Source organism: Haliotis asinina, chromosome 5, assembly GCF_037392515.1.
Source record: "Haliotis asinina isolate JCU_RB_2024 chromosome 5, JCU_Hal_asi_v2, whole genome shotgun sequence".
Classification (NCBI taxonomy): domain Eukaryota; kingdom Metazoa; phylum Mollusca; class Gastropoda; order Lepetellida; family Haliotidae; genus Haliotis; species Haliotis asinina.
Genome location: NC_090284.1, coordinates 78,097,768 through 78,125,368, shown reverse-complemented (window position 1 = coordinate 78,125,368; position 27,601 = coordinate 78,097,768). Strand labels below are relative to the sequence as shown.

At 44.6% G+C, this 27,601-nt stretch overlaps 1 protein-coding gene across 1 annotated transcript in view; it reads left to right on the top strand.

Moving 5' to 3' along the window:
* Positions 1 to 18,707, top strand: part of LOC137284328 (uncharacterized) — a 75,655-nt gene extending 56,948 nt beyond the window's left edge. Inside the window, exon 4 of the mRNA XM_067816097.1 lies at positions 15,320 to 18,707. Within this exon, the coding sequence (XP_067672198.1) occupies positions 15,320 to 15,524 (205 nt within the window). The 3' untranslated portion in view covers positions 15,525 to 18,707. The remainder of the gene's footprint in view (positions 1 to 15,319) is intronic.
* The last annotated feature ends 8,894 nt before the right edge of the window (positions 18,708 to 27,601 follow it).

The window sequence follows — 27,601 nt, the reverse complement described above, 5'->3', positions numbered from 1 at the left end:
GTCGTGGTTAGATGCGTTGAAGAGTACTATTCCAGACAGTGTCGTTGTTAGATATGTTGAAGAGGACTACTCCAGACAGTGTCGTGGTTAGATATGTTGAATGGCACTCTTTCAGCCTGTGTCATGGTTAGATATGTTGAATGGTACTCTTTCAGCCTGTGTCGTGGTTAGATATGTTGAATGGTACTCTTTCAGTCTGTGTCATGGTTAGATATGTTGAACGGTACTCTTTCAGCCTGTGTCATGGTTAGATATGTTGAATGGTACTCTTTCAGTCTGTGTCGTGGTTAGATATGTTGAACGGTACTCTTTCAGCCTGTGTCGTGGTTAGATATGTTGAACGGTACTCTTTCAGCCTGTGTCGTGGTTAGATATGTTGAATGGTACTCTTTCAGCCTGTGTCGTGGTTAGATATGTTGAATGGTACTCTTTCAGTCTGTGTCATGGTTAGATATGTTGAACGGTACTCTTTCAGCCTGTGTCATGGTTATATATGTTGAATGGTACTCTTTCAGTCTGTGTCGTGGTTAGATGTGTTGAACGGTACTCTTTCAGCCTGTGTCGTGGTTAGATATGTTGAATGGTACTCTTTCAGCCTGTGTCGTGGTTAGATATGTTGCACGGTACTCTTTCAGTCTGTGTCATGGTTAGATATGTTGAATGGTACTCTTTCAGCCTGTGTCGTGGTTAGACATGTTGAATGGTACTCTTTCAGTCTGTGTCGTGGTTAGACATGTCGAATGGTACTCTTTCAGCCTGTGTCGTGGTTAGATATGTTGAATGGTACTCTTTCAGCGTGTGTCATGGTTAGATATGTTGAATGGTACTCTTTCAGCCTGTGTCGTGGTTAGATATGTTGAATGGTACTCTTTCAGCCTGTGTCGTGGTTAGATATGTTGAATGGTACTCTTTTAGTCTGTGTCGTGGTTAGATATGTTGAATGGTACTCTTTCAGTCTGTGTCGTGGTTAGACATGTTGAATAGTACTCTTTCAGCCTGTGTCGTGGTTAGATATGTTGTTGAATGGTACTCTTTCATACGGTGTCATGTTAGATATGTTGAATGGTACTCTTTCAGCCTGTGTCATGGCTAGATATGTTGAATGGTACTCTTTCAGCCTGTGTCGTGGTTAGATATGTTGAATGGCACTCTTTCAGCCTGTGTCGTGGTTAGATATGTTGAATGGTACTCTTTCAGTCTGTGTCGTGGTTAGACATGTTGAACGGTACTCTATCAGCCTGTGTCATGGTTAGATATGTTGAACGGTACTCTTTCAGTCTGTGTCGTGGTTAGATATGTTGAACGGTACTCTTTCAGTCTGTGTCATGGTTAGATATGATGAACGGTACTTTTTCAGTCTGTGTCATGGTTAGATATGCTGAATGGTACTCTTTCAGTCTCTGTCGTGGTTAGACATGTTGAATGGTACTCTTTCAGTCTGTGTCATGGTTAGATATGTTGAATGGTACTCTTTCAGCCTGTGTCATGGTTAGATATGTTGAATGGTACTCTTTCAGTCTGTGTCATGGTTAGATATGTTGAATGGTACTCTTTCAGCCTTTGTCATGGTTAGATATGTTGAACGGTACTCTTTCAGTCTGTGTCATGGTTAGATATGTTGAATGGTACTCTTTCAGCCTGTGTTGTGGTTAGACATGTTGAATGGTACTCTTTCAGCCTGTGTCATGGTTAGATATGTTGTTGAGTGGTACTCTTTCATACGGTGTCATGGTTAGATATGTTGAATGGTATTCTTTCATACGGTGTCATGGTTAGATATGTTGAATGGTACTCTTTCAGTCTGTGTCATGGTTAGATATGTTGAATGGTACTCTTTCAGCCTGTGTCGTGGTTAGATATGTTGAATGGTACTCTTTCAGCCTGTGTCGTGGTTAGATATGTTGAATGGTACTCTTTTAGTCTGTGTCGTGGTTAGATATGTTGAATGGTACTCTTTCAGTCTGTGTCGTGGTTAGACATGTTGAATAGTACTCTTTCAGCCTGTGTCGTGGTTAGATATGTTGTTGAATGGTACTCTTTCATACGGTGTCATGTTAGATATGTTGAATGGTACTCTTTCAGCCTGTGTCATGGCTAGATATGTTGAATGGTACTCTTTCAGCCTGTGTCGTGGTTAGATATGTTGAATGGCACTCTTTCAGCCTGTGTCGTGGTTAGATATGTTGAATGGTACTCTTTCAGTCTGTGTCGTGGTTAGATATGTTGAACGGTACTCTTTCAGTCTGTGTCATGGTTAGATATGTTGAATGGTACTCTTTCAGTCTGTGTCATGGTTAGATATGTTGAATGGTACTCTTTCAGCCTGTGTCATGGTTAGATATGTTGAACGGTACTCTTTCAGTCTGTGTCATGGTTAGATATGTTGAATGGTACTCTTTCAGCCTGTGTTGTGGTTAGACATGTTGAATGGTACTCTTTCAGCCTGTGTCATGGTTAGATATGTTGTTGAGTGGTACTCTTTCATACGGTGTCATGGTTAGATATGTTGAATGGTACTCTTTCATACGGTGTCATGGTTAGATATGTTGAATGGTACTCTTTCAGTCTGTGTCATGGTTAGATATGTTGAATGGTACTCTTTCAGCCTGTGTCGTGGTTAGATATGTTGAATGGTACTCTTTCAGCGTGTGTCGTGGTTAGATATGTTGAATGGTACTCTTTCAGTCTGTGTCATGGTTAGATATGTTGCATGGTACTCTTCCAGCCTGTGTCATGGTTAGATATGTTGAATGGTACTCTTTCAGCCTGTGTCATGGTTAGATGTGTTGAATGGTACTCTTTCAGCCTGTGTCGTGGTTAGATATGTTGAATGGTACTCTTTCAGTCTGTGTCGTGGTTAGATATGTTGAATGGTACTCTTTCAGCCTGTGTCGTGGTTAGATATGTTGAATGGTACTCTTTCAGCCTGTGTCATGGTTAGATATGTTGAATGGTACTCTTTCAGACAGTGTCATGGCTATAAGCTCCGATCTGTAGTGTATCTAAAGTGTCTAGCCCTATAGTGCACCCAGCTCCTCCCAGTGGTGTATCCAGCTCCGCGCTTTAGTGTATCCCGCTTCGCTCTGTGGTGTGTCAAAGGTGTCCAAATCACTTCTATGTTCGCCCCGTAGTTCGTCGATCCACGCCCTGTACCGTGTTCAACCTCGTCCTGTAGCGTGTTCAAGGTGTCCAGCCCAGCCCGGTTGTGTGTCTAGCTCCATCCTGTTGTGTGTCTAGCTCCATCCTGTTGTGTGTCCAGCTCAGCCCTGTAGTGTGTCTAGCTCCATCTTGTTGTGTGTCTAAGGTTTCCAACTCCGCTCTGTAGTGCGTCCAGCCTCGCCCAGGACTTGTCCTGCTCCAACCTATATAGTATGTCCAGCTCAACTCTGTGGTGTGTCTAAGATGTCCATCTCCGCTCTGCAGTGTGTCCAGGGCGGCTTCGTAGTGCGAACACCCCGCCCTATACTATATCCAGCCCCACTCTGTGGTGTGCCTGAAATGTCCAGTCCTGCCCTGTATTGTGTGCAGTGTGTTCCTCCAGTATGATCAAGGTCTGTTATATAGAGTGATAACAGGTTGCCTCTAATATGATCAATGTCTTATATAGTGATGACACAATTCTTCTAGTATGATCAAGGTCTGCCATAGAGTGATGACACAATTCTTCCAGTATGATCAAGGTCTGCCATAGAGTGATGACACAATTCCTCCAGTATGACCAAGGTCATTTATAGAGTGATGACACAATTCCTCCAGTATGACCAAGGTCAGGTATAGAGTGATGACACAATTCCTCCAGTATGATCAAGGTTTGTTATAGGGTGATGGCACAATTCCTCCAGTATGATCAAGGTCAGGTATAAAGTGATGACACAATTCCTGCAGTATGATCAAGGTCAGGTATAGAGTGATGACACAATTCCTGCAGTATGATCAAGGTCAGGTATAAAGTGATGACACAATTCCTGCAGTATGATCAAGGTCTGATCCTCTAATATGATCAAGATCTGATATAGATGGATAATACAATTCCTGCAGTATGATCAAGGTCTGATCCTCTAATATGATCAAGGTCTGATATAGAGTGTTGACACAATTCCTGCAGTATTGTCAAGATCTGATATAGATGGATAATACAATTCCTCCTGTATGATCAAGGTCTGATCCTCTAATATGATCAAGGTCTGATATAGAGTGTTGACACAATTTCTCAAGTATTATCAAGATCTGATATAGATGGATAATACAATTCCTCGAGTATGATCAAGGTCTGTTATAGATTGACGACAAATTTCCTTTAATACGATCATGGTCTGAAATAGTGTGATGACACAATTCCTCAAGTATGATCTGGGTCTAATATAGAGTAATGACACAATTCTTCTAGTACGACCAAGGTCTAATATACAGAGAGATGACACACTTCCACCACCTGTTGTACAGTTTTATCAACAACCTCTTACTAGTGGTAGAACATTTCCTTTGGATGGTATGGTTTCCCTGTAATTATTTCCGCAACACGAGAAATGAGATTACGAAAAAATACCTTATGTAAATTGATTGATTCCGGTATAAACCTGACCGTATTATCAGGGTAATTTAAACGATCAGACTAGAAGAAAATTGCTGTGTCTATGTGTTCCCTTGTTACATTCATCACTGACGAGTGTTTCCACTGAAGGTTGTTCCACTGAGGAATAGCTCGGGTGTGGATAGTTACACCGAACGGTGGTTCAACTGAGGGGTGGTTCCACCGAACGGTGGTTCAACTGAGGGATGGTTACATTGAGGGGTGGTTACACTGAGGGGTGGTTCCACCGAACGGTGGTTCAACTGAGGGGTGGTTACACTAAAGGGTGGTTACATTGAGGGGTGGTTACACTGAGGGGTGGTTGCACTGAGGGGTGGTTACATTGAGGGGTGTTTACATTGAGGGGTGGGTACACTGAGGGGTGGGTACACTGAAGAGTGGTTACATTGAGGGGTGTTTACATTGAGGGGTGGGTACACTGAGGAGTGGTTACATTGAGGGGTGGTTACACTCAGGGGTAGTTCCACCGAACGGTGGTTAAAACTGAGGGGTGGTTACACTGAGGGGTGGTTACATTGAGGGGTGGTTACACTGAGGGGTGGTTACACTGAGGGGTGATTACATTGAGGGGTGGTTACACTCAGGGGTAGTTCCACCGAACGGTGGTTCAACTGAGGGGTAGTTACACTAAAGGGTGGTTACATTGAGGGGTGGTTACACTGAGGGGTGGTTGCACTGAGGGGTGGTTGCACTGAGGGGTGATTCTACCGAGGGTGGCTCCACTGAGGGTTGTATGCTGACTATGCTATCACAACTCGTCTACTGTCGGTGTGACGGTATAAATAGGTTATCCGAAATCATTTACTGTCAGTGTGACAACTTGACGATGTTATCACAACTTGTCTTCTGTCTGTGTGACAATATAACTATAATATCACTACTCGCCTTCTGTCGGTTTGACAATATAAACATATTGTCATGATTCGCCTACTGTCGGTGTGACTATGACACAGCTAAGACCGCTCCTCTTGGAGTCTACACAACACCGTCCCTTTCCCGCTCTGCCGGTGTAGCAGTGTAACTGGTGCCTCGTCTAGGCAGACCATCACTGCAGTTGCTACAATTCCCCCTGGCTGTTATTGGATTCTTATTAATCTCTTCTGTTCCATCGCTTACACCCTTCAAATTCTGCTACTGAATGGACCCCCGGGGACCTGTGCTCGTTTCAGTAATTCCGTGTCGTTAGTGCATTACAAACTGTGATAACAAGATTTCATAGCAATGAGTAACACAAGCACTGTGTCGATGGAGAGGGCGCTTCGTCCCTCAGAGAAATATTGATATCATATGTATACATTCTGGCCTACTGGGGGACCTGTCAGCTCGTCACGACTGACAGCAAAACTACATGTCAATTGGCAGGGGGAAGTACAGGTACAAAGCGTGTTTTGTTTTCTGTGACAACGTCTGTCACCATGTAGGTGACATGTAAATCGCCATGTGGGAATCACATGTAACCTCACTTTCTGGTCTGTCTTCTTTTTCTCGTTCTTGAGGAGTGATTTGTTTTTGAAGTGGCGTTCTAGAATGAATCATCTCCGTGCATCTCCACTGAAGAGTGCATAAGTTACATCAGAAACACTATGTCGTCACACTCCCTCAAACTGAATGATGATAAACCAGATCTTACAGTATGCCACCATAAGCGTCTCCGAGCCAATATCTCTCTTCCTAATTCAGCAGCGGTCAGTGTGAGATTAAACCAAAGCCTGACTCCTTACTGTCCATGAAAGCGCACATCAATAACATCTGTGGAAGAGCGTACCACCACGTGATTCGACGATACCTGGACGTCAAGACAACAGCATCTCTTATTCATGCACATTCTTGACTACTGTAATGCGCTTCTTGAGAGTCTCCCACAGTATCTTATACACAAGCTCCAAGGTGCAGAATACACCAGTCAGAGTGATCTCACAGTAAAAGAAACCGGACCATATTACTCCCATTAATGACTCACTTCATTGGCTTCCCACTCATCACGCACATAAAATGAAACTCAACTCAAAAGTAGGTATGGCCGACTCCTCATAACATCTTCAGTGATCTGTTCCACCGTTGCCCTGCACATTCCCTCTGATCAAATGGCCAGTGTCGTTTGACAGTTCCTGTGAGTAGGTCAAAAGCATATGGTGACAGGTCACTCACACAGCTGACCCTCAAGAACAATCTCCCATCTCACAATACAACCAGATTTAGGTGTCAAATCCAAAGACATGAATGTCTGCCTGTCTGTATACGTGGGTCCCATCTAGGTCGCCATGGAGATCACATGTAGATCATAATTATGTAGCTCACGCGTAAGTCAGATACTGATCATATGTACGCAATGGGGATCACGTGTAGGTCGTCATGTGGGTCTAACCTAGGTCACAGTTTGGTCGCCATTTAGGTCACATTTCGGATAACATGAGGGTCATATACAGGTCGCCGACCATGATCATCCAGCGTCTTCCGTAAGGGAGTGTCTCGTCCATTAGCATCGGTCACAGCACGGCTTTGGCGGGAAGAAATTACTTGCCACTGTGTTTGTGTGATTTGGGAATGGTGTACTGTTGCTATTCTAAAAATTTCAGGTAATATTGATTATCTGGGGTCCTCTTGCCCTTTGACAGTGACAACAACAGCCAGCTTGGGGACAGCATGTGCTTCTGATGGAGTCTCACGTTGCTATTGTGGTCGAGCTAAGGAAGGGTCAGCCTTGTTCCCGCCATTCAAGCATGATAGACCTATGATACGTACTACATCAACACTTTCAAGGGTCTTTGTTAAAGCGACTTGAGTCGTGGCCACACTGGTGGTAAGCGCCTTGATATAATCATATGTGGTCAAATTGGAGGCATGCTATCACACTCCCTCGCGAACACACACGCACACGTTCCTTCATCACATTCCCTCAAGAACCGAACACTCGTTCCTTCATCACATTAACTGACGAACACAAACATACGTTGCTCATCACATACCCTCACCAACAGACAAGCACACATACACACACGTTCCTTCATATCGTTACCTCACGAACACACACACACACACACACACACACACACACACACACACACACACACACATTCCCTCATTACCCTTCTCACAAACACATACTGACACAGCTGATCTACTTTCACTTTCATGCCCCAGGTGATCTACTTTCACTGCCATGTTGTCCCAGCTGATGTACTTTCACTGTCATGTTGTCCCAGTCGCCCGTTACACGTGATATGATCTAAAACGTCGCAAATATGCGGTGCTAACTGTATGTGATGACACGCAGTGTGGTGTCCCCTCAGTGCCTTTTATATTTGCACTGGACTGTAAAATCCGTCTACACCAATTACGGGCAAGGATGTTTTTAATATCTCCTGCAAGCTCGAGGGGCAATGAAATGGCTCCAAAGAAAAAAAACCCTTGGCTGTATACTGTTTAGTGTTGTGAACAGACACAGACGACTCGCTGCTCGGGAGGAAATCATAAAGAGATTTGATGTTATAAGGTGGAGAGACAACAGTCACATAAGGGAATTTGATTTTCTAAGGTGGAGAGAGACTGTGTTGCGGTGTGGTGTTCAGGAGACGTGAAGGTCGATGTAAACACTTCCCGGATTGGGCTGTTTCGGTGCCATCTTTGGTGGATCGATTCTGCTAGTTTCCATGTGATCTATACGACTCGTCATACTGTGTCTCCAGATGCCGGCGCATGCCCATAATCTCACACGAGCGTTGTGATCTATTGTGATCTATTGATCAATAAAATATGGAACACGTTCAGTACAATCATATGCCGACACCACTATGTCACACAGTGCCCCATTCCTTACACACCACCATGTCACACAGTGCCCCATTCCTTACACACCACCATGTCTCACAGTGCCTCATTCCTCACACACCACCATGTCACACATTGCCCCATTCCTCACACACCACCATGTCACAAAGTGCCCCATTCCTCACACACCACCATGTCACATAGTGCCCCATTCCTCACACATCATCATGTCACACAGTGCCCCATTCCTCACACACCATCATGTCGTACCTGCCCCTTATCCTTTACATCATCATGTGACTAAGGTCCTTACCCTCATACACCATCATGTCGTACCTGCCCCTTATCCTTTACATCATCATGTCACTCAGGTCCTTACCCTCACACACCATCATGTCACATAGTGCCCCATTCCTCACACACCACCATATCACATAGTGACCCATTCCTCACACATCATCATGTCACATAGTGCCCCATTCCTCACACACCACCATGTCACATAGTGCCCCATTCCTCACACATCATCATGTCACACAGTGCCCCATTCCTCACACACCACCATGTCACATAGTGCCCCATTCCTCACACATCATCATGTCACACAGTGCCCCATTCCTCACACACCATCATGTCGTACCTGCCCCTTATCCTTTACATCATCATGTCACTCAGGTCCTTACCCTCATACACCATCATGTCACATAGTGCCCCATTCCTCACACACCACCATGTCACATAGTGCCCCATTCCTCACACATCATCATGTCACACAGTGCCCCATTCCTCACACACCACCATGTCACATAGTGCCCCATTCCTCACACATCATCATGTCACACAGTGCCCCATTCCTCACACATCATCATGTCACACAGTGCCCCATTCCTCACACACCACCATGTCACATAGTGCCCCATTCCTCACACATCATCATGTCACACAGTGCCCCATTCCTCACACACCACCATGTCACATAGTGCCCCATTCCTCACACATCATCATGTCACACAGTGCCCCATTCCTCACACACCACCATGTCACATAGTGCCCCATTCCTCACACATCATCATGTCACACAGTGCCCCATTCCTCACACATCATCATGTCACACAGTGCCCCATTCCTCACACATCATCATGTCACACAGTGCCCCATTCCTCACACACCACCATGTCACATAGTGCCCCATTCCTCACACATCATCATGTCACACAGTGCCCCATTCCTCACACACCACCATGTCACATAGTGCCCCATTCCTTACACATCATCATGTCACATAGTGCCCCATTCCTCACACACCACCATGTCACATAGTGCCCCATTCCTCACACATCATCATGTCACACAGTGCCCCATTCCTCACACATCATCATGTCACATAGTGCCCCATTCCTCACACATCATCATGTCACACAGTGCCCCATTCCTCACACACCACCATGTCACATAGTGCCCCATTCCTCACACATCATCATGTCACACAGTGCCCCATTCCTCACACACCACCATGTCACATAGTGCCCCATTCCTCACACATCATCATGTCACACAGTGCCCCATTCCTCACACATCATCATGTCACACAGTGCCCCATTCCTCACACATCATCATGTCACACAGTGCCCCATTCCTCACACACCACCATGTCACATTGTGCCCCATTCCTCACACACCACCATGTCACATAGTGCCCCATTCCTCACACATCATCATGTCACACAGTGCCCCATTCCTCACACACCATCATGTCGTACCTGCCCCTTATCCTTTACATCATCATGTGACTAAGGTCCTTACCCTCACACACCATCATGTCGTACCTGCCCCTTATCCTTTACATCATCATGTCACTCAGGTCCTTACCCTCACACACCATCATGTCGTACCTGCCCCTTATCCTTTACATCATCATGTCACTCAGGTCCTTACCCTCACACACCATCATGTCGTACCTGCCCCTTATCCTTTACATCATCATGTGACTAAGGTCCTTACCCTCATACACCATCATGTCGTACCTGCCCCTTATCCTTTACATCATCATGTCACTAAGGTCCTTACCCTCATACACCATCATGTCGTACCTGCCCCTTATCCTTTACATCATCATGTCACTCAGGTCCTTACCCTCATACACCATCATGTCGTACCTGCCCCTTATCCTTTACATCATCATGTCACTAAGGTCCTTACCCTCACACACCATCATGTCGTACCTGCCCCTTATCCTTTACATCATCATGTCACTCAGGTCCTTACCCTCACACACCATCATGTCGTACCTGCCCCTTATCCTTTACATCATCACGTCACTCAGGTCCTTACCCTCACACACCATCATGTCGTACCTGCCCCTTATCCTTTACATCATCATGTCACTCAGGTCCTTACCCTCATACACCATCATGTCGTACCTGCCCCTTATCCTTTACATCATCATGTCACTAAGGTCCTTACCCTCATACACCATCATGTCGTACCTGCCCCTTATCCTTTACATCATCATGTCACTAAGGTCCTTACCCTCATACACCATCATGTCGTACCTGCCCCTTATCCTTTACATCATCATGTCACTCAGGTCCTTACCCTCACACACCATCATGTCGTACCTGCCCCTTATCCTTTACATCATCATGTCACTAAGGTCCTTACCCTCATACACCATCATGTAAATCAATGCATCTTACCCCGACACAACACACACCATCTTCACATACGGTGCCTCGACCCCCACACCATATCATGTCATATCGTGCCCCTGATCACACAGACTATCGGGTCACACAGTGCCCAAGCCCCCACCTCCACACACACTCTCTCACACAACACACCATCATGTTCCAAACTGACAATATGCATGTGCAGAGGCTAAGGTCCCAAACTGACAATATGCATGTGCAGAGGCTAAGGTCCCAACCTGACAATATGCATGTGCAGAGGCTAAGGTCCCAACCTGACAATATGCATGTGCAGAGGCTAAGGTCCCAACCTGACAATATGCATGTGCAGAGGCTAAGGTCCCAAACTGACCACTGTGAATGCAGATGCTAATGTCCAAGGCTAACCACTGGATGCGTAGGTCATCGTCTCACTGGGTATTAAAGACAGTGCTGTATAGACTTTACTGAGTATAAAGGACAGTGCTGTATAGACTTTACTGAGTATAAAGGACAGTGTCGTATAGACTTTAATGGGTATATAGACAGTGTTGTATAGACTTTAGTGGGTATAGTAGACAGTGCCGTATAGACTTTACTGAGTATAAAGGCCAGTGTCGCATAGACTTTACTGAGTGTAAAAGACAGTGTCGTATAGACTTTACTGAGTATAAAGGCCAGTGTCGCATAGACTTCAGTGAGTGTAAAAGACAGTGTCGTATAGACTTTACTGGGTATAGTAGACAGTGTTGTATAGACTTTACTGGGTATAGTAGACAGTGTCGTATAGACTTTACTGGGTATAGTAGACAGTGTCGTGTAGACTTTACTGAGTATAAAGGCCAGTGTCGCATAGACTTTACTGAGTGTATAAGAGAGTGTCGTATAGACTTTACTGGGTATAGTAGACAGTGTTGTATAGACTTTACTGGGTATAGTAGACAGTGTCGTATAGACTTTACTGGGTATAGTAGACAGTGTCGTGTACACTTTACTGAGTATAAAGGCCAGTGTCGCATAGACTTTACTGAGTGTATAAGACAGTGTCGTATAGACTTTACTGGGTATTGGAGACAGTGTTGTATAGACCTTACTGGGTATAAAGGATATTGTCGTATAGACTTTACTGGGTGTAAAAGACAGTGCCTTATATATACTTCGCTGGGTGTAAAGGAGAGTGTCGTATATAGACTTCACTGTGTATAAAGGACACTGGCTTATATATTTCACTGGTAATAATTATATATTTCACTGTGTGTGTAAGCTAATATCATAAGCACATATCACCTGTGGGTGAAGGCTGTCATCCTTCATATATCTCATGGGTGTGTAGACTAGTGTTATACATTACATTGGATGTACGGGATATAGCTCACCATTAAAGTCATCACCACCATAGTGTCTGCTACTCACCCTCTTCGTTCAAGACACAATCAGGACACTACGCGAGCGGGAAAGCGGCCCATATCGATCTCAACAACGGTGCTGGAAAGCAGTAATCTTTCTAGAGGAACATTTAGAAAACTGAAAACGTTTCAGAGATTTTATTAGACAACGAAATTGAATGTTTGAGAGCGACTTGAGCATACGGAGTTTTTCTCCTTGTATTGATCTCTTCACTATATCGCGCTCACGTGACCAACCTCCAGGGTAAGGGGAGTACATTCCGTGAAGTTGTACCTGCCTCTGCAGGTATCTGTGGGGTATAACTTATATCTGTGGGGTAGGGAACAGAATGCATAGGAGAAGTGCTACTGTTCAAGGAAACGGCGGTATGTTGAGGCACGAAGGAAGAACAACAGGATGTTGAGGCACGAAGGAAGAACAGCGGGATGTTGAGGCACAAGGGAAGAACAGCGGGATGTTGAGGCACGAGGGAAGAACAGCGGGATGGTGGGGCACAGGTGAAGAACAGTGGGATGTTGAGGCACGAGGGAAGAACAGCTTGATGTTGAGGCACGAGTGAAGAACAGTGGGATGGTGGGGCACGAGGAAAGAACAGCGGAATGTTGAGGCACGAGTGAAGAACAGAGAGATGTTAAGGCTCGAGGGTAGAAGAGCGGGATGCATTTCAGGCACGAGTGAAGAACGTCTACTCAAGTATTAATCTTGAATAGGTGTGTAGAAGTAGTACTGTCATTACTAGAGGCGACCTCGTCCCGGTACAACCCCATGTATAAATATGATCTCAACCTGCACATATGTACCAGTTCACTATGGAAGGCATCCGTCCACTAGCTGAACCCAAACAATATCCCAATACACCGATAGATATGCAGTCGAGTGGCATGTCACTTCCTCTTGCCGTCGTCTACAGGATTATTGATCCTACCTGTGATGGATAGGTTCAACCAAGCGAGGAGTGTCAAACACAGGCATCGGGATCAATACGTCTGATTGGAGAGGGCTTTTCTAAGTTGGATAACTTGTGCCCAATCCTTTTCTTAATGAATAAAATATATTTAAATCAAATCATCCTAAATGAAACACACCCCACTGTACATCTTGTTGAGTACAACTATCTCCGCTCATGACACAACACTTTGGACACTCGTCAAGATCCGTGACGGAATTGGTCCTCATAACCCGTGCTTTCCGCAAGGGGCGACTAACGGGATCGGGTGTCATCTTATCACAATTGCGCAAAACGATACTCATGATGTTGATCACTGGATTGTCTGGTCCAGGCTCGAATATTTACAGACTGCCTCCATACAGCTGGAATATTGACTGAGTGCTCGTCTATCCACTATCCATCCCATCCACGACCTCTCCGCACACAACACAACACCTTGTCCACCACTATCCACATAACCACGATTTGCCACCATGTCCATATTAAGTAGGCGAGGATGTTACTGCTAACTGCTTAATACGAAAACAGGATTGATGAGTGCAGTTGAGGCTTCAGTGCTGACTGGAAAATGTACTAATCGATTGATATTATCGAAAACGACAGTGGCAATCCATCTTTGTTCTTGCTCGATCATTGGATCGAACCCCAGTAAACAGGATGTAGGCTGTGATTTTGTGTTTTAATGCATAGTTAAATTGTGCATGTAGACTCATGAATATGCTCAAAGGCAAAAGTTATTGTGAGACACAGGATCAACAGAATCAGTGGTTCAGAGCTGGTTCACCTTGTGTTGTGATGCCAAACACCTTCCATTCGCTGAGGCCACTAAATGGTGATAAACGATCATTCCGCCTCAGCCTCTTGAACGAACATTCTGTAGAAGCCTTGGTGACAAGATCGCTCCTGTGCTGTCTTGCACGGACGCATAGACATCGTCAAACTGAACGCCTCGCTTGTCGGTTATTTGAATGTAAAGATATGCTAACTTGAGAGAAATCCACTTCAAGCAAAAAACACTGAAACCCAAATACACAGAAATTATTACTTTCTACCGTTATCACCAAGTCCAAACAATAATTTGTAAAGGGTAATGTTTGTGTGTTTACAAGGAGGGAATGATCAGACCTCCATATAGAGAAATCCGAAACGCAATTCTCAGTATTTGGAAACGAACGTTGCTAAGAGATGCAAGTGTCCTGCAGGTGTGTCCTGCAGGTGTGTACCGTGCCACCAGTGTGATGAGGCCGCGACCTAGACTACTGGAAACAACGGAGACGCCTCGCTAAAATGTGACGTAATGTAAAGCTTCCTCAAAATTTGATGTATTCATGCTACATGACGACAAAGAACGTTAACGCATATTCCAGTGATGTCATGTGTAATGATAATAGATGTGAAGACAACGGGTACTGTTATGTGTTGTTTATGTTCGCGGTTGGGTGTTGATAGTTATGGACAAGGAATAGTGTTATGTGTTTGGGTATGTTCGTTGTTAGGACCCAGACAATGTGTTATCTGGTCCCAGGCAGTGTTTAGTCTGGACCCAGGCAGTGTTAAGTCTGGTCCCAGGCAGTGTTTAGTCTGGTCCCAGGCAGTGTTTAGTCTGGACGCAAGCAGTGTTTAGTCTGTTCCCAGGCAGTGTTTAGTCTGTCCCCCCGCATTGTTTAGGCTGGACCCAGGGAGGGTTTAGTCTGTTCCCAGGCAATGTTTAATCTGAACCCAGGCTGTGTTTAGTATGCCCTCTTGGTGATTTTCTATGTCATGTTTAGTCCGGATCCTCATATATAGTGTTTGTGCTAAAATAAGTTTCGTCTATGTACTTCTAAACTGATGTTGTGAGTGGCCATCGCACTCTGTCAGTAGACTACGTCTTAGAATAGCCTTGTTAAGAACAATGTAGCTGTGTGCCTTCATGACGTTTCCTGTTATACATTTCAGAACTCGACTGTACAGCGATGAGCCGCCGCCATACGACATCGTCACCAGCGACGAGTATTTAGCTCGTCATTGCCAGGCACAGACGAACCTGGGCAACCAGGTGGAGGAAAGCAGCTGCAATGGAAGTGACACCTCTACTCTCGAACCCCCACCAACGTATGCAGAGTTCATGAGATCGGAGGAGATGAGGACTACACGGTTGTAGCACTGATGATGGAAATACATTTATAAAGGTGCATGCTCTGCATGGGAGCAGTGGCGTCAGTCGGCTGAGCCGACCGACTATCCCCTGCTGTAGGAGTAGGAGTCAACCAGTGTATGGGGCCTCATGTTCGGATTCGAGGCGTGATCGGAGATGTGTGTAAGATTCTAAAACTAGAGCAGTGGATATATCCATCATGCTTTCACCAGCACAGAATGCGATGGAATCGTTGATTCGCCGATGGATTTCGAAGAAGCTCAGACAGAGATTGGAGGAAATATCTTGCTTCCGAATGTTATCGCAGGTCTCGTGACAGATACATACGAACTGATCAGTTGATGTACATGTGCAGGAACCCTGGTCTGGATGACAAACAAACAACTAATCCACCGAAACAACGAAATATATATTCACACTGAAACTTCGCTTCATGATGAGCAATAAGAAAACTGTCTACACAACATTTCAAAGTTTCTGTGGAGGAATAAGTCAGCAAGCAATTATTTCACAGTTTCGTGTTGTGCTAGTTTAATAAGAATAGATATAAGTGTATAGTGGGGACATATACACAACCACTGGTGCTGAGGCTTGGACAACTATTTGATAGTGGTTGTGTGGACGCCCCTTATATGTGAATGTTTTCCACTAGCAGTCATCAGTCGGCTCAGCGTCCAACATTTTAGAAACTGCCCAATGGTTGAATTTCATTTCTCATTTCTGCATTTATACATTACTTGTTCAGATTATTCAGCAGCATTGTCCCTATTATCGTGATTTGGCCTGTTCCTGGTGCAGTATGAAGGTGTCTATCCCTACATTGGTCAGTGCTGCTTGTCTCTGAGGGTTCGTGTGCAGGCAGCTGGTATCTGAATCACCGTTTCAGAGCGACTGTATTTTAACTACATATCAATTTGGTCGATCTTCCCACATGGTTAGGTGTTTATCTGTACAACCATCGCTACAGTTTACATGAGGAAGGATGCTTGTCGCCTGGTGTTTTTTTTTCATTTGTACAATCATCCCTACAATCCACACGAGGAAGTGAGCGTGTAGGCAAGTGTTTCTTCATCACTACAACCATCATTGCAGTCTACATGAGGAAGTGACCGTGTAGCCAGGTGTTTCTTCGTCAATACAACCATCATTACAGTCTACATGAGGAAGTGCACGTGTAGCCAGGTGTTTCTTCGTCAATACACCCATCATTACAGTCTACATGAGGAAGTACACGTGTAGCCAGGTGTTTCTTCATCACTACAACCATCATTACAGTCTACATGAAGAAGTGCACGTGTAGCCAGGTGTATCTTCATCACTACAACCATGACTATAAGTTATATGTAGGGTGAATGTCTGTCTTTGATACTATTTTCAGACTGCTATTTGCTGATGGAATATTTTGTTGTATCATAAGATTGCTGTTGCTGCGCGCCGATGATGTAGGCAGACAGTAGTTGTTTCAGCACACAGTGATGGCTGTACGTCCCCTTAGCTCCAGAGGCAGCGCTGCTGCTTACATACGCAGCTATCGCCATTCTGCATGACGTTGTAAATAATTCTATAGACTTTATAGCATATTACACGAGACACAGAGTTAAACGGTATGATGCATATATACCATTAAAAAAGTGTATAACGATCCGAACATTCCTGTAGGATTAGTGTCTTTATAATTTGAAACTCGAACATTGTTTTCGTGATGCCGGATCGGTCTTACCACATATACCAGCTAGCCTGTACCAGTTGTATTTACCAGCAAGTCCAACAGTACACTCAACCAGGATTAGGCATTAAGGTGGGCTTTGTGCACCCTCCACAGCCAACACTAGCACGATAGGATCACTAGGACTAGCCATCTGCACGCAACTAGTCATACCGCCGCGTATGTACTTCCGAAGGCACATTGAGATCAATGCAGCTAACAGTGCAGCAGCGATAGCTCCAAGCATAGGCGGTAATTACGGTTTATCTGTGTCAGAATCGACCCAACATAAGGACATCGGACACGAAGCTGGTCAGTGGTTTCGAATTGTCTGCTGTACTGCATCTCATGGCACATGCAACAGCCACAGGTGACCTGCCAACCTGGAGCATGGCAATAACCACACTTCGCTCTACTTTTGTAATGAGTGGCAAGGTTTCTTCATGTCTTTTTTTTCACGCTAATCTACACACGTGTGGCTGTTGTTGGTGGTGATGGCGGTGATGTTTGTGGTGGTTAGGTATTTAAATTAGTGGTCACATGAACCGCACACGTACACGTTTCCACGTAAGTCTACACCCCACGTCGATGAGCACAGCTGGATTGGGCGGATGCGTCTAGTTAGACCTGGCATTAAGGTATTTACACATATCGACAGCCTTGTGATGACCATTTTCTATGTAAGTGTAATTTCTGGTGTCCCCCGCCTTGGTATTGCTGGAATAGTGCTTAAAGCGGTGTAAAACTCGACTCACTTACTCACTATAATTGACTTCTCCGGGTGTGAAGTTTCTTGCTTTGTTTGGTATGTTTATATACCATAAAAGCCGCAATGAGTTATCAAATACTAGTATTCAAAACACTGGTGGAAATGTGTGTGTGTGATTTCAGTGACGGGAAAATTATGTGCTGAACTGATGGTGACCTGAGTGACCTCCATTCAACCATTAGCAACCGCATCTCGCCTTGAGTAACATACCTCACATGGCTTGTCTTCAGCAATAGGCTCTTAGTTTGATAATGTGTAGTACTTTGTGTGTAATGGTACAGGACTTTGATGATACAGGTTGTCAAAATGTTTTTCTTACAACTGTTTTATGTATGTACAATGCTGCGGCTTGGGTGCATGAAGGCGAGGTTTGGATGTCCTACTGTATAAACACAGGTAAATAACAGCAATAAGCTGCCCAAAAGCCATCAGACTACTTCGCTCTGACATACATGTTCAAGTCGACTGTTTAGTATTCGACTTACATGATGGAGAGGGGGAACTTCTTTTTGAAACATAATATGTGTTCAGTCAATACGCACAATACATGCTCTGAAATACGGCAGTTGTTTTGCCCACTGTTTTAGAACATCTCTCATGGTAAGTGAAACATCTCATTGTCAGAATATCATTAGTCGGCTAATATTCAGTGGTCGAAACGGTATCAGTTACACTGGACCTGTAAAGGTGGTAGTGGTGTTTAAACGTTTATATTGTGTGTGTGCGTGCGTGCGTGCGTGCGTGCGTGCGTGCGTGCGTGCGTGCGTGCGTGTGTGTGCAGTCAATATACTGGCGGGACATTTTAAGCTCCCACACCAACTACTCACGCCCACTAGGACGAACCCGCAGCCGTCATGGTTCACTAATTCTTTAGTTGTATAAATCACCAAGCAGCAGTTCATGCTCAACATCATCCTTTGGAACTAAGGTTGGGTGGTGCGTGATGGATATGACAGACACGTGGTGATGGATGGACATGATAGACACGTGGTGATGGATGGACATGACTGACATGTGGTGATGATGGACATGACTGACACGTGGTGCGTGATGCACATGACAGATATGTGGTGCGTGATGCACATGACACACACGTGGTGCGTGATGCACATGACAGACACGTGGTGCGTGATGGACATGACAGACACGTGGTGAGTGATGCACATGACACACACGTGGTGCGCGATGGACATGACAGATATGTGGTGCGTGATGGACATGACAGACACGTGGTGCGTGATGGACATGACAGACACGTGGTGATGGATGGATATGACTGACATGTGGTGATGATGGACATGACATGTGGTGATGACATGTGGTGATGATGGACATGGCAGACACGTGGTGCGTGATGCACATGACACACATGTGGTGATGGATGGACATAACTGACATGTGGTGATGATGGACATGACAGACACGTGGTGCGTGATGGACATGACAGACACGTGGTGCGTGATGCACATGACACACACGTGGTGATGGATGGACATGACAGATATGTGGTGCGTGATGCACATGACACACACGTGGTGCGTGATGGACATGACAGATATGTGGTGCGTGATGGACATGACAGATATGTGGTGCGTGATGGACATGACAGACACGTGGTGATGGATGGATATGACTGACATGTGGTGATGATGGACATGACATGTGGTGATGACATGTGGTGATGATGGACATGACAGACACGTGGTGCGTGATGCACATGACACACACGTGGTGCGTGATGGTCATGACAGACACGTGGTGCGTGATGGACATGACAGACACGTGGTGAATTACCTACATGGGGAACAGTTCGTGAATTACGCACATGGAGAAGAAGCGGCGCATGATGTACAGGGTTTACATGGTTCTAGATAACAACGAACATCTCATCTCGCCGTCACTGTAAATCCAATATTGATATTATTTATGTACAGTCTATTTCCGAGTTATATATAGCTTACATGCATGTTTTCCCGGAAGTGATGGTGTGGGCTTTTTTATCACCCGCGCATGGTAACGACAACAATGACTCAGTGACTGACAATAACTCCAGACGGCGTCGACTACAATCGCTACTACCCCTTTAATCCAGACAGTGTTGAGTTCAGTGTCGTTCACTTGGGCATCCGTTATTCCAGACGGTGTGGAGTTCAGTGTCGATCACTTGGGCATCCGTTATTCCAGACGGTGTGGAGTTCGGTGTAGTTCACTTGGACATCCATTATTCCGAAAGGTGGTAAGAACAGTCATGTTGCAAGAACATATACATTTCTTGTTAAACAACACACGGGCAGGGTTTTTATTTATGGCCTTCCGTCTTTTATCCCCCTCACCATGAGGTAACAGACTGGGGGACTTCAGGATGAACTGGGTGTCACACACTCGCATGGCTGTAGGAACAGCTGTGTCAAACACGTGACCGGTGCTATGTCACGGAATCTTGATCGTGACAGTCACAGTCCCTCGAATCCCTTTGAAGACCACATGAGGCGTTGTCTAAGCGACATTATTCGGTATCTGTAATAAACGGCCAAACTGTATTCAGTGTGTTTTGGCAATGGGATGTCACATCGAAAAAACACCACGAGCATTTGAACATGCCTCTGTGTACATTCATGTGAAACGCCATGGTTACATCGTGCAGGCTGTCCTTCAGGCTGTTGACAAAACTTGCTGGGGTTGGGATCTATGATTCTGGCGATGCTTGGTCCATTTTGAGTGTAGCCTTCTCAGGTGACCCTTGAGACGTTTCATCATTTTGGGAATGTGATATTATCGCCATTTACTTGGCCAGCATACGCTTGCCCATTCTGTTATTACCAATAACTAGGACATTATGCAAATATATTTGAACGGATTTAATAAAGATACAACTAATCAATTACGAAGTGTTGGTTTTATCTGCTCTCAAAATGTAGGGTTAATGGGGGCGTGAAATGTCGACGTGACTGATAAGGTCATGGGGTGTATTGACTTGACTCGCATAGACCCGTAGGTGTACTGCCGTCATGGCTGATAGAGGCCCTGCACAGGTGTGCATGTATACATATAAGCACACAACAAGCTTACACTCATAATATACATTTATAAATATATACATAAACAAACAGCATGCATCCACAAATACAATATACACACGCATCCATACATACAGAAACATGCACTCATGCGCATACATTAAGGAAAATGCACATACACATTGGAGCACTCACGTCATGTATACATGCATGCTGTATACACGGCCCCTACTTCAAGCCGACTTCACCATCGGTCTCGATCGTCAACTCATCCAGGGCGTCAATACAGGTCGCACATTTTAACCGCAGGCAGATGATGTCACGCCCACTGACATGTTCTCACCACTAACATTTGTACAAAAAATCCATAGCGGTTACTATAGTAACGTAGACGCTTATCGCTACAATGTTGGTAAACTTAATACAACATAAGTGATTCTACTGTCGGCAATCTGAATGAGTCAGGATGCCCGTATGACTAAGACAGCCATGATGGAAGTCTAGGGGGATTGGATCCTACTGCTGTGTACTGGAGCATGTGGGTTGCAGGGGACGCCACACGTCAACGTTCGGAACAAATAATGTTGAGCAAATGATTGCCTATTTGAAGTGTTCCGTTATATGGTCTATTTAATAACAAACCATTTGCTCGTTAAATACTTCTGAAAGACACATAAAAACATACTCTCTCCAATATTCGTACTGTGTTTACTCAACGAGTATAATCAATCCTGTTTTCAAAAACAGTGTTGGTCGAATGTGTCCCTCTCATCAATTTTCTTTCTCTTTCTCAATCAACATCCATCTCCCTTCTTTCAATACGACATGGAGATACTGACATTGAGAAGACACTGACACACATGCTCTTACATCTGACTGTTATACCCCTTTTACGCACTTTCACGTGCTGTTATATCTGACTGCTTGACCCCCTCCTTTTACACACTTACACATGCTCTTATATCTGACTGACACGAGGTGCGTGATGCACATGACAGACACGTGGTGCGTGATGGACATGACAGACACGTGGTGCGTGATGCACATGACAGACACGTGGTGATGGATGGTCATGACAGACACGTGGTGCGTGATGGACATGACAGACACGTGGTGAATTACCTACATGGGCAACAGTTCGTGAATAACGCACATGGAGAACAAGTGGCGCATGATGTACAGGGTTTACACACTTACACATGCTCTTATATCTGACTGCTTTACCCCCTCCTTTTACACACTTACACATTCTCTTATATCTGATTGATCTACTCCTCCTTTTACACACCTACACATGTTCTTATATCTGACTGCCATACCCCCTCCTTTTATCACACTTAAACATGCTCTTATATCTGACTGTTGTATCCCCTACCTAGCTCTACACACATATGCACTTACGTCTGACTGCTAAACCCCTCCCATTAGACACTCACACATGCTTTATATATCTGACTTCTATACCCCCTCCTTTTACAAACACACACGCTCTAATATCTGATTGATATACCCCCTCCTTTTACACACTTACACATGCTCTTATAACTGACTGCCATACCTCCTCCTTTCACACATGTAACAATGCTCTTTTATTACTAAAAGTTCGGGACAGTGAACATTAATTTCACTCGGGACATATTTCCCGTAATCATTCGTACTTCGTGGGTTATTCTCTAAATATCCGGCGGTTGTACCCCGACCTTTCACACACTTACAGAAAGTGTCTACACGTGTGAGTATTATTGTGAATATCTTGAAGACAAAAATGGAAAGGCACTAGTTTACCATTCATGTAGTTTAAAAAATCGGTACTCCCAATGCGCGTGGGCGACACATAAACGACTTGTGGGAACATACTAATTACTTCAGGTTTCGTTTAAAAGATAATCTGCTATATTTGACAAGTTTCCTGTAAGTCAGGGATCCCCACCTGCTTCACTGTGGCAAAACATTGCATATAGACTTTTGGAGTATGACAGTTGGAACTGCTCACATAAATACATCCAGATGATCCAGATGACACCATTAACGCTGGTTGTCCTCTCTTTGCCCGCATCCTCCTCACGCGCGTCCTCTTCCACCTGTCGTGTCCTCACACACGTGCTCTTCCATCCGCGTCGTCCTCTTCCTCGTCCTCACATACGTCCTATTTCCCCCATCGTCCTCACACACGTCCTCTTCTACCCGTCCTCCTCACAGACGTCCTCCTTCACCCGTCGTCCTCAAACACGTTCTCTTCCACCTGTCGCCCTCACACACGTGCTGTCGTCCGATACAGGAAGATAGACAAGCTAGAGGACAACGTCAAGCTGCTCATGTTATACGTATTGCCATCGGACACCACATAAGACCAGTACCAGTGGACTTAATTAGCGCCTAATACGACTTGATCAATTGAATTAGCGCTGCCTGTGTAGTGAGAGACCACAACATCACCAACCGGATTACTGGGTGTCCACGTTAACGCTGAAAGGGTCTGGTGGTCAACACGACTCTGACCAGCTGTCATGTCTACGAAGTGAAACAGAACCCCCACATGTACTTTGTTGTTGTTTAGAGCCGCTTTCACATGTGTTAACACAAACATACCCAGATAGATCAAGGTGTGTTGCCGCGGTATAAATCTTGTTCATACACGTGATGAACGTACATTAAACCAGGATTAGGCATTAAGGTGCGCCTGGTGCACCCTCCATAACCAACGAAGCACGATGGGGTCTCGTTCTTATTTCAGAGGGACAGGGACTCGTCATCTGTGTTGGAACTTGGTTTGGAGCAGTACCGCGTATGTAACCCAGGGCACGTTGTCTCGTTGACCACTGACTACAACATTAGGAAAAACGTGCCAATGCTGTGCCACGAACACGTCTTCCAAAGGCCATCCATACGTGCTTGGTGGGATTGAGGTCAAGCAATCTCGATGGTCACTTAATGCCCTCGTTTTGCAGGATATTTAGCCATCTGTGGCGTAGGCGTTCATTACGGTTTACCTGTGTCAGAATCGGTCCAACATCTGGTGGTTTCCATTGGTCTGGGCAGTTATGTGGTTTTCGTTGTGGATTATGCAAATGACGTAGACGAATTGATTGTCCTCGTGACTTGTGGCCGTCAAGACCTGGGGCAATCAGATGTGGTAGCCGTTTAATGCTCACGTGTCCTCAGGTTGGGAATTGTCCTGCATCTCATGGCACGTGCAACAGCTAATAGCACAGCAGACTGGCCACCGTAGAGCATGCCAACTGTACGTTCGCGTTAACATTTGTAAACCGTGTCATGAGAATTGTTTATCTCTCAAGTATTTTTGACGTATTAATACAGATTCTGCACACGCATTCCACTTTAAATTGTGGTCACATGACGCCACAGTAGGGTGCTGTATGCACCCGTGTAGTCCAGCACAGTCATAATGGCGGATGTGCCTGGTTAGACTTGGCCTTTGCTATATTCGCACATATCAACTTCCATTGACTAACTATTTTCAATATAATTAGTCTTTTCCGAATGTGAAGTTTCTTTTTATTTTGTTCAGTATGTCAGCAAAGTACAAAATGCTGGTAGCTGCATTAGATCCCTGGCATCATACTAAGACAACACATGCTTTGACTGACGACGTCGACAGTTCTCTGGCCAGGTGAACTTCTCCAAGGTGGACGAAAAGTAACTGCATATGTGGCAGTAGTACCGCTATCTGTTCTGAAAAGCAGACATGTATACTCACTCATCTTGTAGTGCTGGTCATGCACCTGCTATCCCAGATATCAGACGCTGACTGAAACTCGGCTCTGGCTTAGTGTTGGAACAACTGAAAACCTATATGTAGAAGATAGGTTAACTATTTTGTCACTTCAGTTTAGGTCAAATACTTGTTATTAGTGTCAGTATTGGGACAGCAGATTTGTACTTAAGTTTCAAGTCGGTATGTTATAGCTCACTGGCTTCCATTCTCGATTCACCGCGAAGACAGACTAAATTAAGTCGACAAAAACTCCTTTCACACATTCGTTTAATTTTTAGAAGGGAAACATACCTTTTAGTTGGAAGGTATTTTCATCCAGTAGTGATAGTTTTATGACTTAAAAATGGTTACGGTGTATTTGAGGTGTGTGAAAAATATGACATATCGCCGATCTGTTCTGATCAGCCATCGACATACTACACGACGTCGTTCGAGTGTTCCTAGTCATTGCTTCAAAAACATCTTTCACATACATATACCTTTCATTCTTATGACGGGAATATACTATCGGGTGAAATGTGTTTGCATCTAATAGTGATAGTTTCATCATCTAAAAACACGTGTTAGGGTGTATTTGAGATGTGAAAAATGAGACATATCGCTGATTTGATCGGATCAGCCAGGGAAATACTACACTGTGTTGTTCGAGCGTTTCTAGTTATTATTCTAAAACATCTTTCACATACACCTTTAAGTTTTATGAAGGGAATATACCATCAGGTGAAAGGTGTATAGTGATAGGTTTATGATTTTAGAAAAATTGGTAGGGCGTATGTGATATGTGTGAAAAATATGACGATCTGATCTGATCCGCCAATGACGCTGGCGATGCTTGTGGGTTATAGTTCTGTAACTTCTCTCTTTTTTGTTGATCTTAATGGGTTTTTTTTGTTGATCTTATTATTTGACAAAACTGGAAAGGTGTTTATAACGCTTTGTGAACATGTTTTGGGGGTGATGGCCGTGGTGTATCATTTATTCTTTTATTCATTCAAATATGTACTTTTTTCTTTCTTTCATTCATTCACTGATAATACTTGCTCTTAATTCTTACTATAACTCATTCATTCATTGTAAAATTCCGACTGATACAATAAACTGTCAGAAGTTCTGAAGCTGAAGTTGCGCTGTGAACGAGCCAAGTCACTGTGTACGTTGGAGCATGAAGAGACACAAATGGTAAAGAAAGCAAGGGAGTCACCTATCCCTGTTGTAGATTATCCGTGATTTAAACAATGTAGAGTCTTGCATGATATAGTTGTAAGAGTGCTTTCTAAGGCAGAAAACAGCTCTCACCCATCATATCATTATCACTGTTGGTGGAAAACAAGAGGTTTCGGCTATTCTAGTGCCCACGTGCGTTAGGGTGGTTGTGAATTACAACAGCTGGATATGAATACACAGTGCCAAATAGAACATGTTGCATTAGCAGGAGAGTTTTGTTTAGCGAGAGAGAGCCATACTGAACATTTCAACAATGTATGACATAACAGGATAGCGAAGTTGAGCTTTCATCTTTTCCAGTTTTCGTCATTATATACTAGCGACATAAAGAAACTGTGCACACAGACAATGCATACAGAATTGGAATACAACAGAGCAAAGGCGGAATGATGTATACACATTATAAACTGAATTAAAGTTCAAAATTGAATAAGGGGTCTCGACGAAGTCACAAAGTCATGAAAGGGTTTGCAGTGTCTCAATGACGTTGTGTCAGAATGGCCCGTATAGCAGGGCGTCATGGTTGAATCCAAAACTGAAGTAACTCACGATTCCTGACAGTCTGGGGTGGATACGGCGCACTCCTGGAATGGTCCAGGGCGTGGTGACAGCCGTCTGGAACCTGTGTCGGAGATGAGTCACCCGAATTCACCTGTCCTGTCTTGGCGTCTTTACTTTGGGACGCTCAGAACGTGGGTGGTCGGCGACGTCATTAAAGCGTTTCGATAACGCCAGCTCAAAACAGAAATCGTGTTGCAATGTCATTGGAAATGAGCTGACACCTGTTGTTGGCTCATTCCTGCTGAACCATTCCTGTGCATTCACGACGCTGAATGTTAAAGTTGGTATGATGTGAATGGGACATCTCAGGTGAATTTGTGTGCGTTTGTATGACCAAGCAGGCAGTGACAGCAATTTCGGACTTTCATTTGATGTCTGCAACCGCATGGACTGCACTTGCACTAACACACTGAAGTCTATAGGCCGCCATCAATGACGCCACGTCGCGTGGGGGGGGGGGGGCTCACAGTTTCTTTATGTGGCTAGTATATTTCGTTCGCGCGTGGACTATGTCCCAGTCACTACTGCGTGTATGTATATCAGAGACCACGGGTGCAAGGCCATTGGTGCAAGTGTCTGCTGCATTCCTGCCAACTCCCTCGCATTTGGCTTGAGACTCACGCTTTTATTACTCATGTCACGCTCTCACCACAAAATTGATGTCTCAAGCCATACTGGGTTCAAACAGTGTGTTTTTAATGTGCACTCTTAGACTACTTTAAATCACACAAATATGTCTGAATTTAAAACATCGTATTGAGTGACTTTTCTGAAAATTGCATTTGCCATCGTGTCCAGATTCGGTACCACTGTGGACTCGGGCGGGTACTGCTGGGAGAGAACTCCGGTGTCTCATACAGTTTTCTCGTTTGGAGATGGAAGCTCTGCTGTTGGTGTTCAGAGCTCATGGACGTTGCTCCCCGGCGTTGCTTCAGGTTTACTGGACAAAGTTGTACGGACAAAGTTGTTATATTTTACGCATGCTTCTCTGAATATTTTCACAAGGTGTTACACGCGGTAGATAACTCTCCCACTTCAGGTAATCGTTGGAGTCAGGTGAGAATTTCAGGT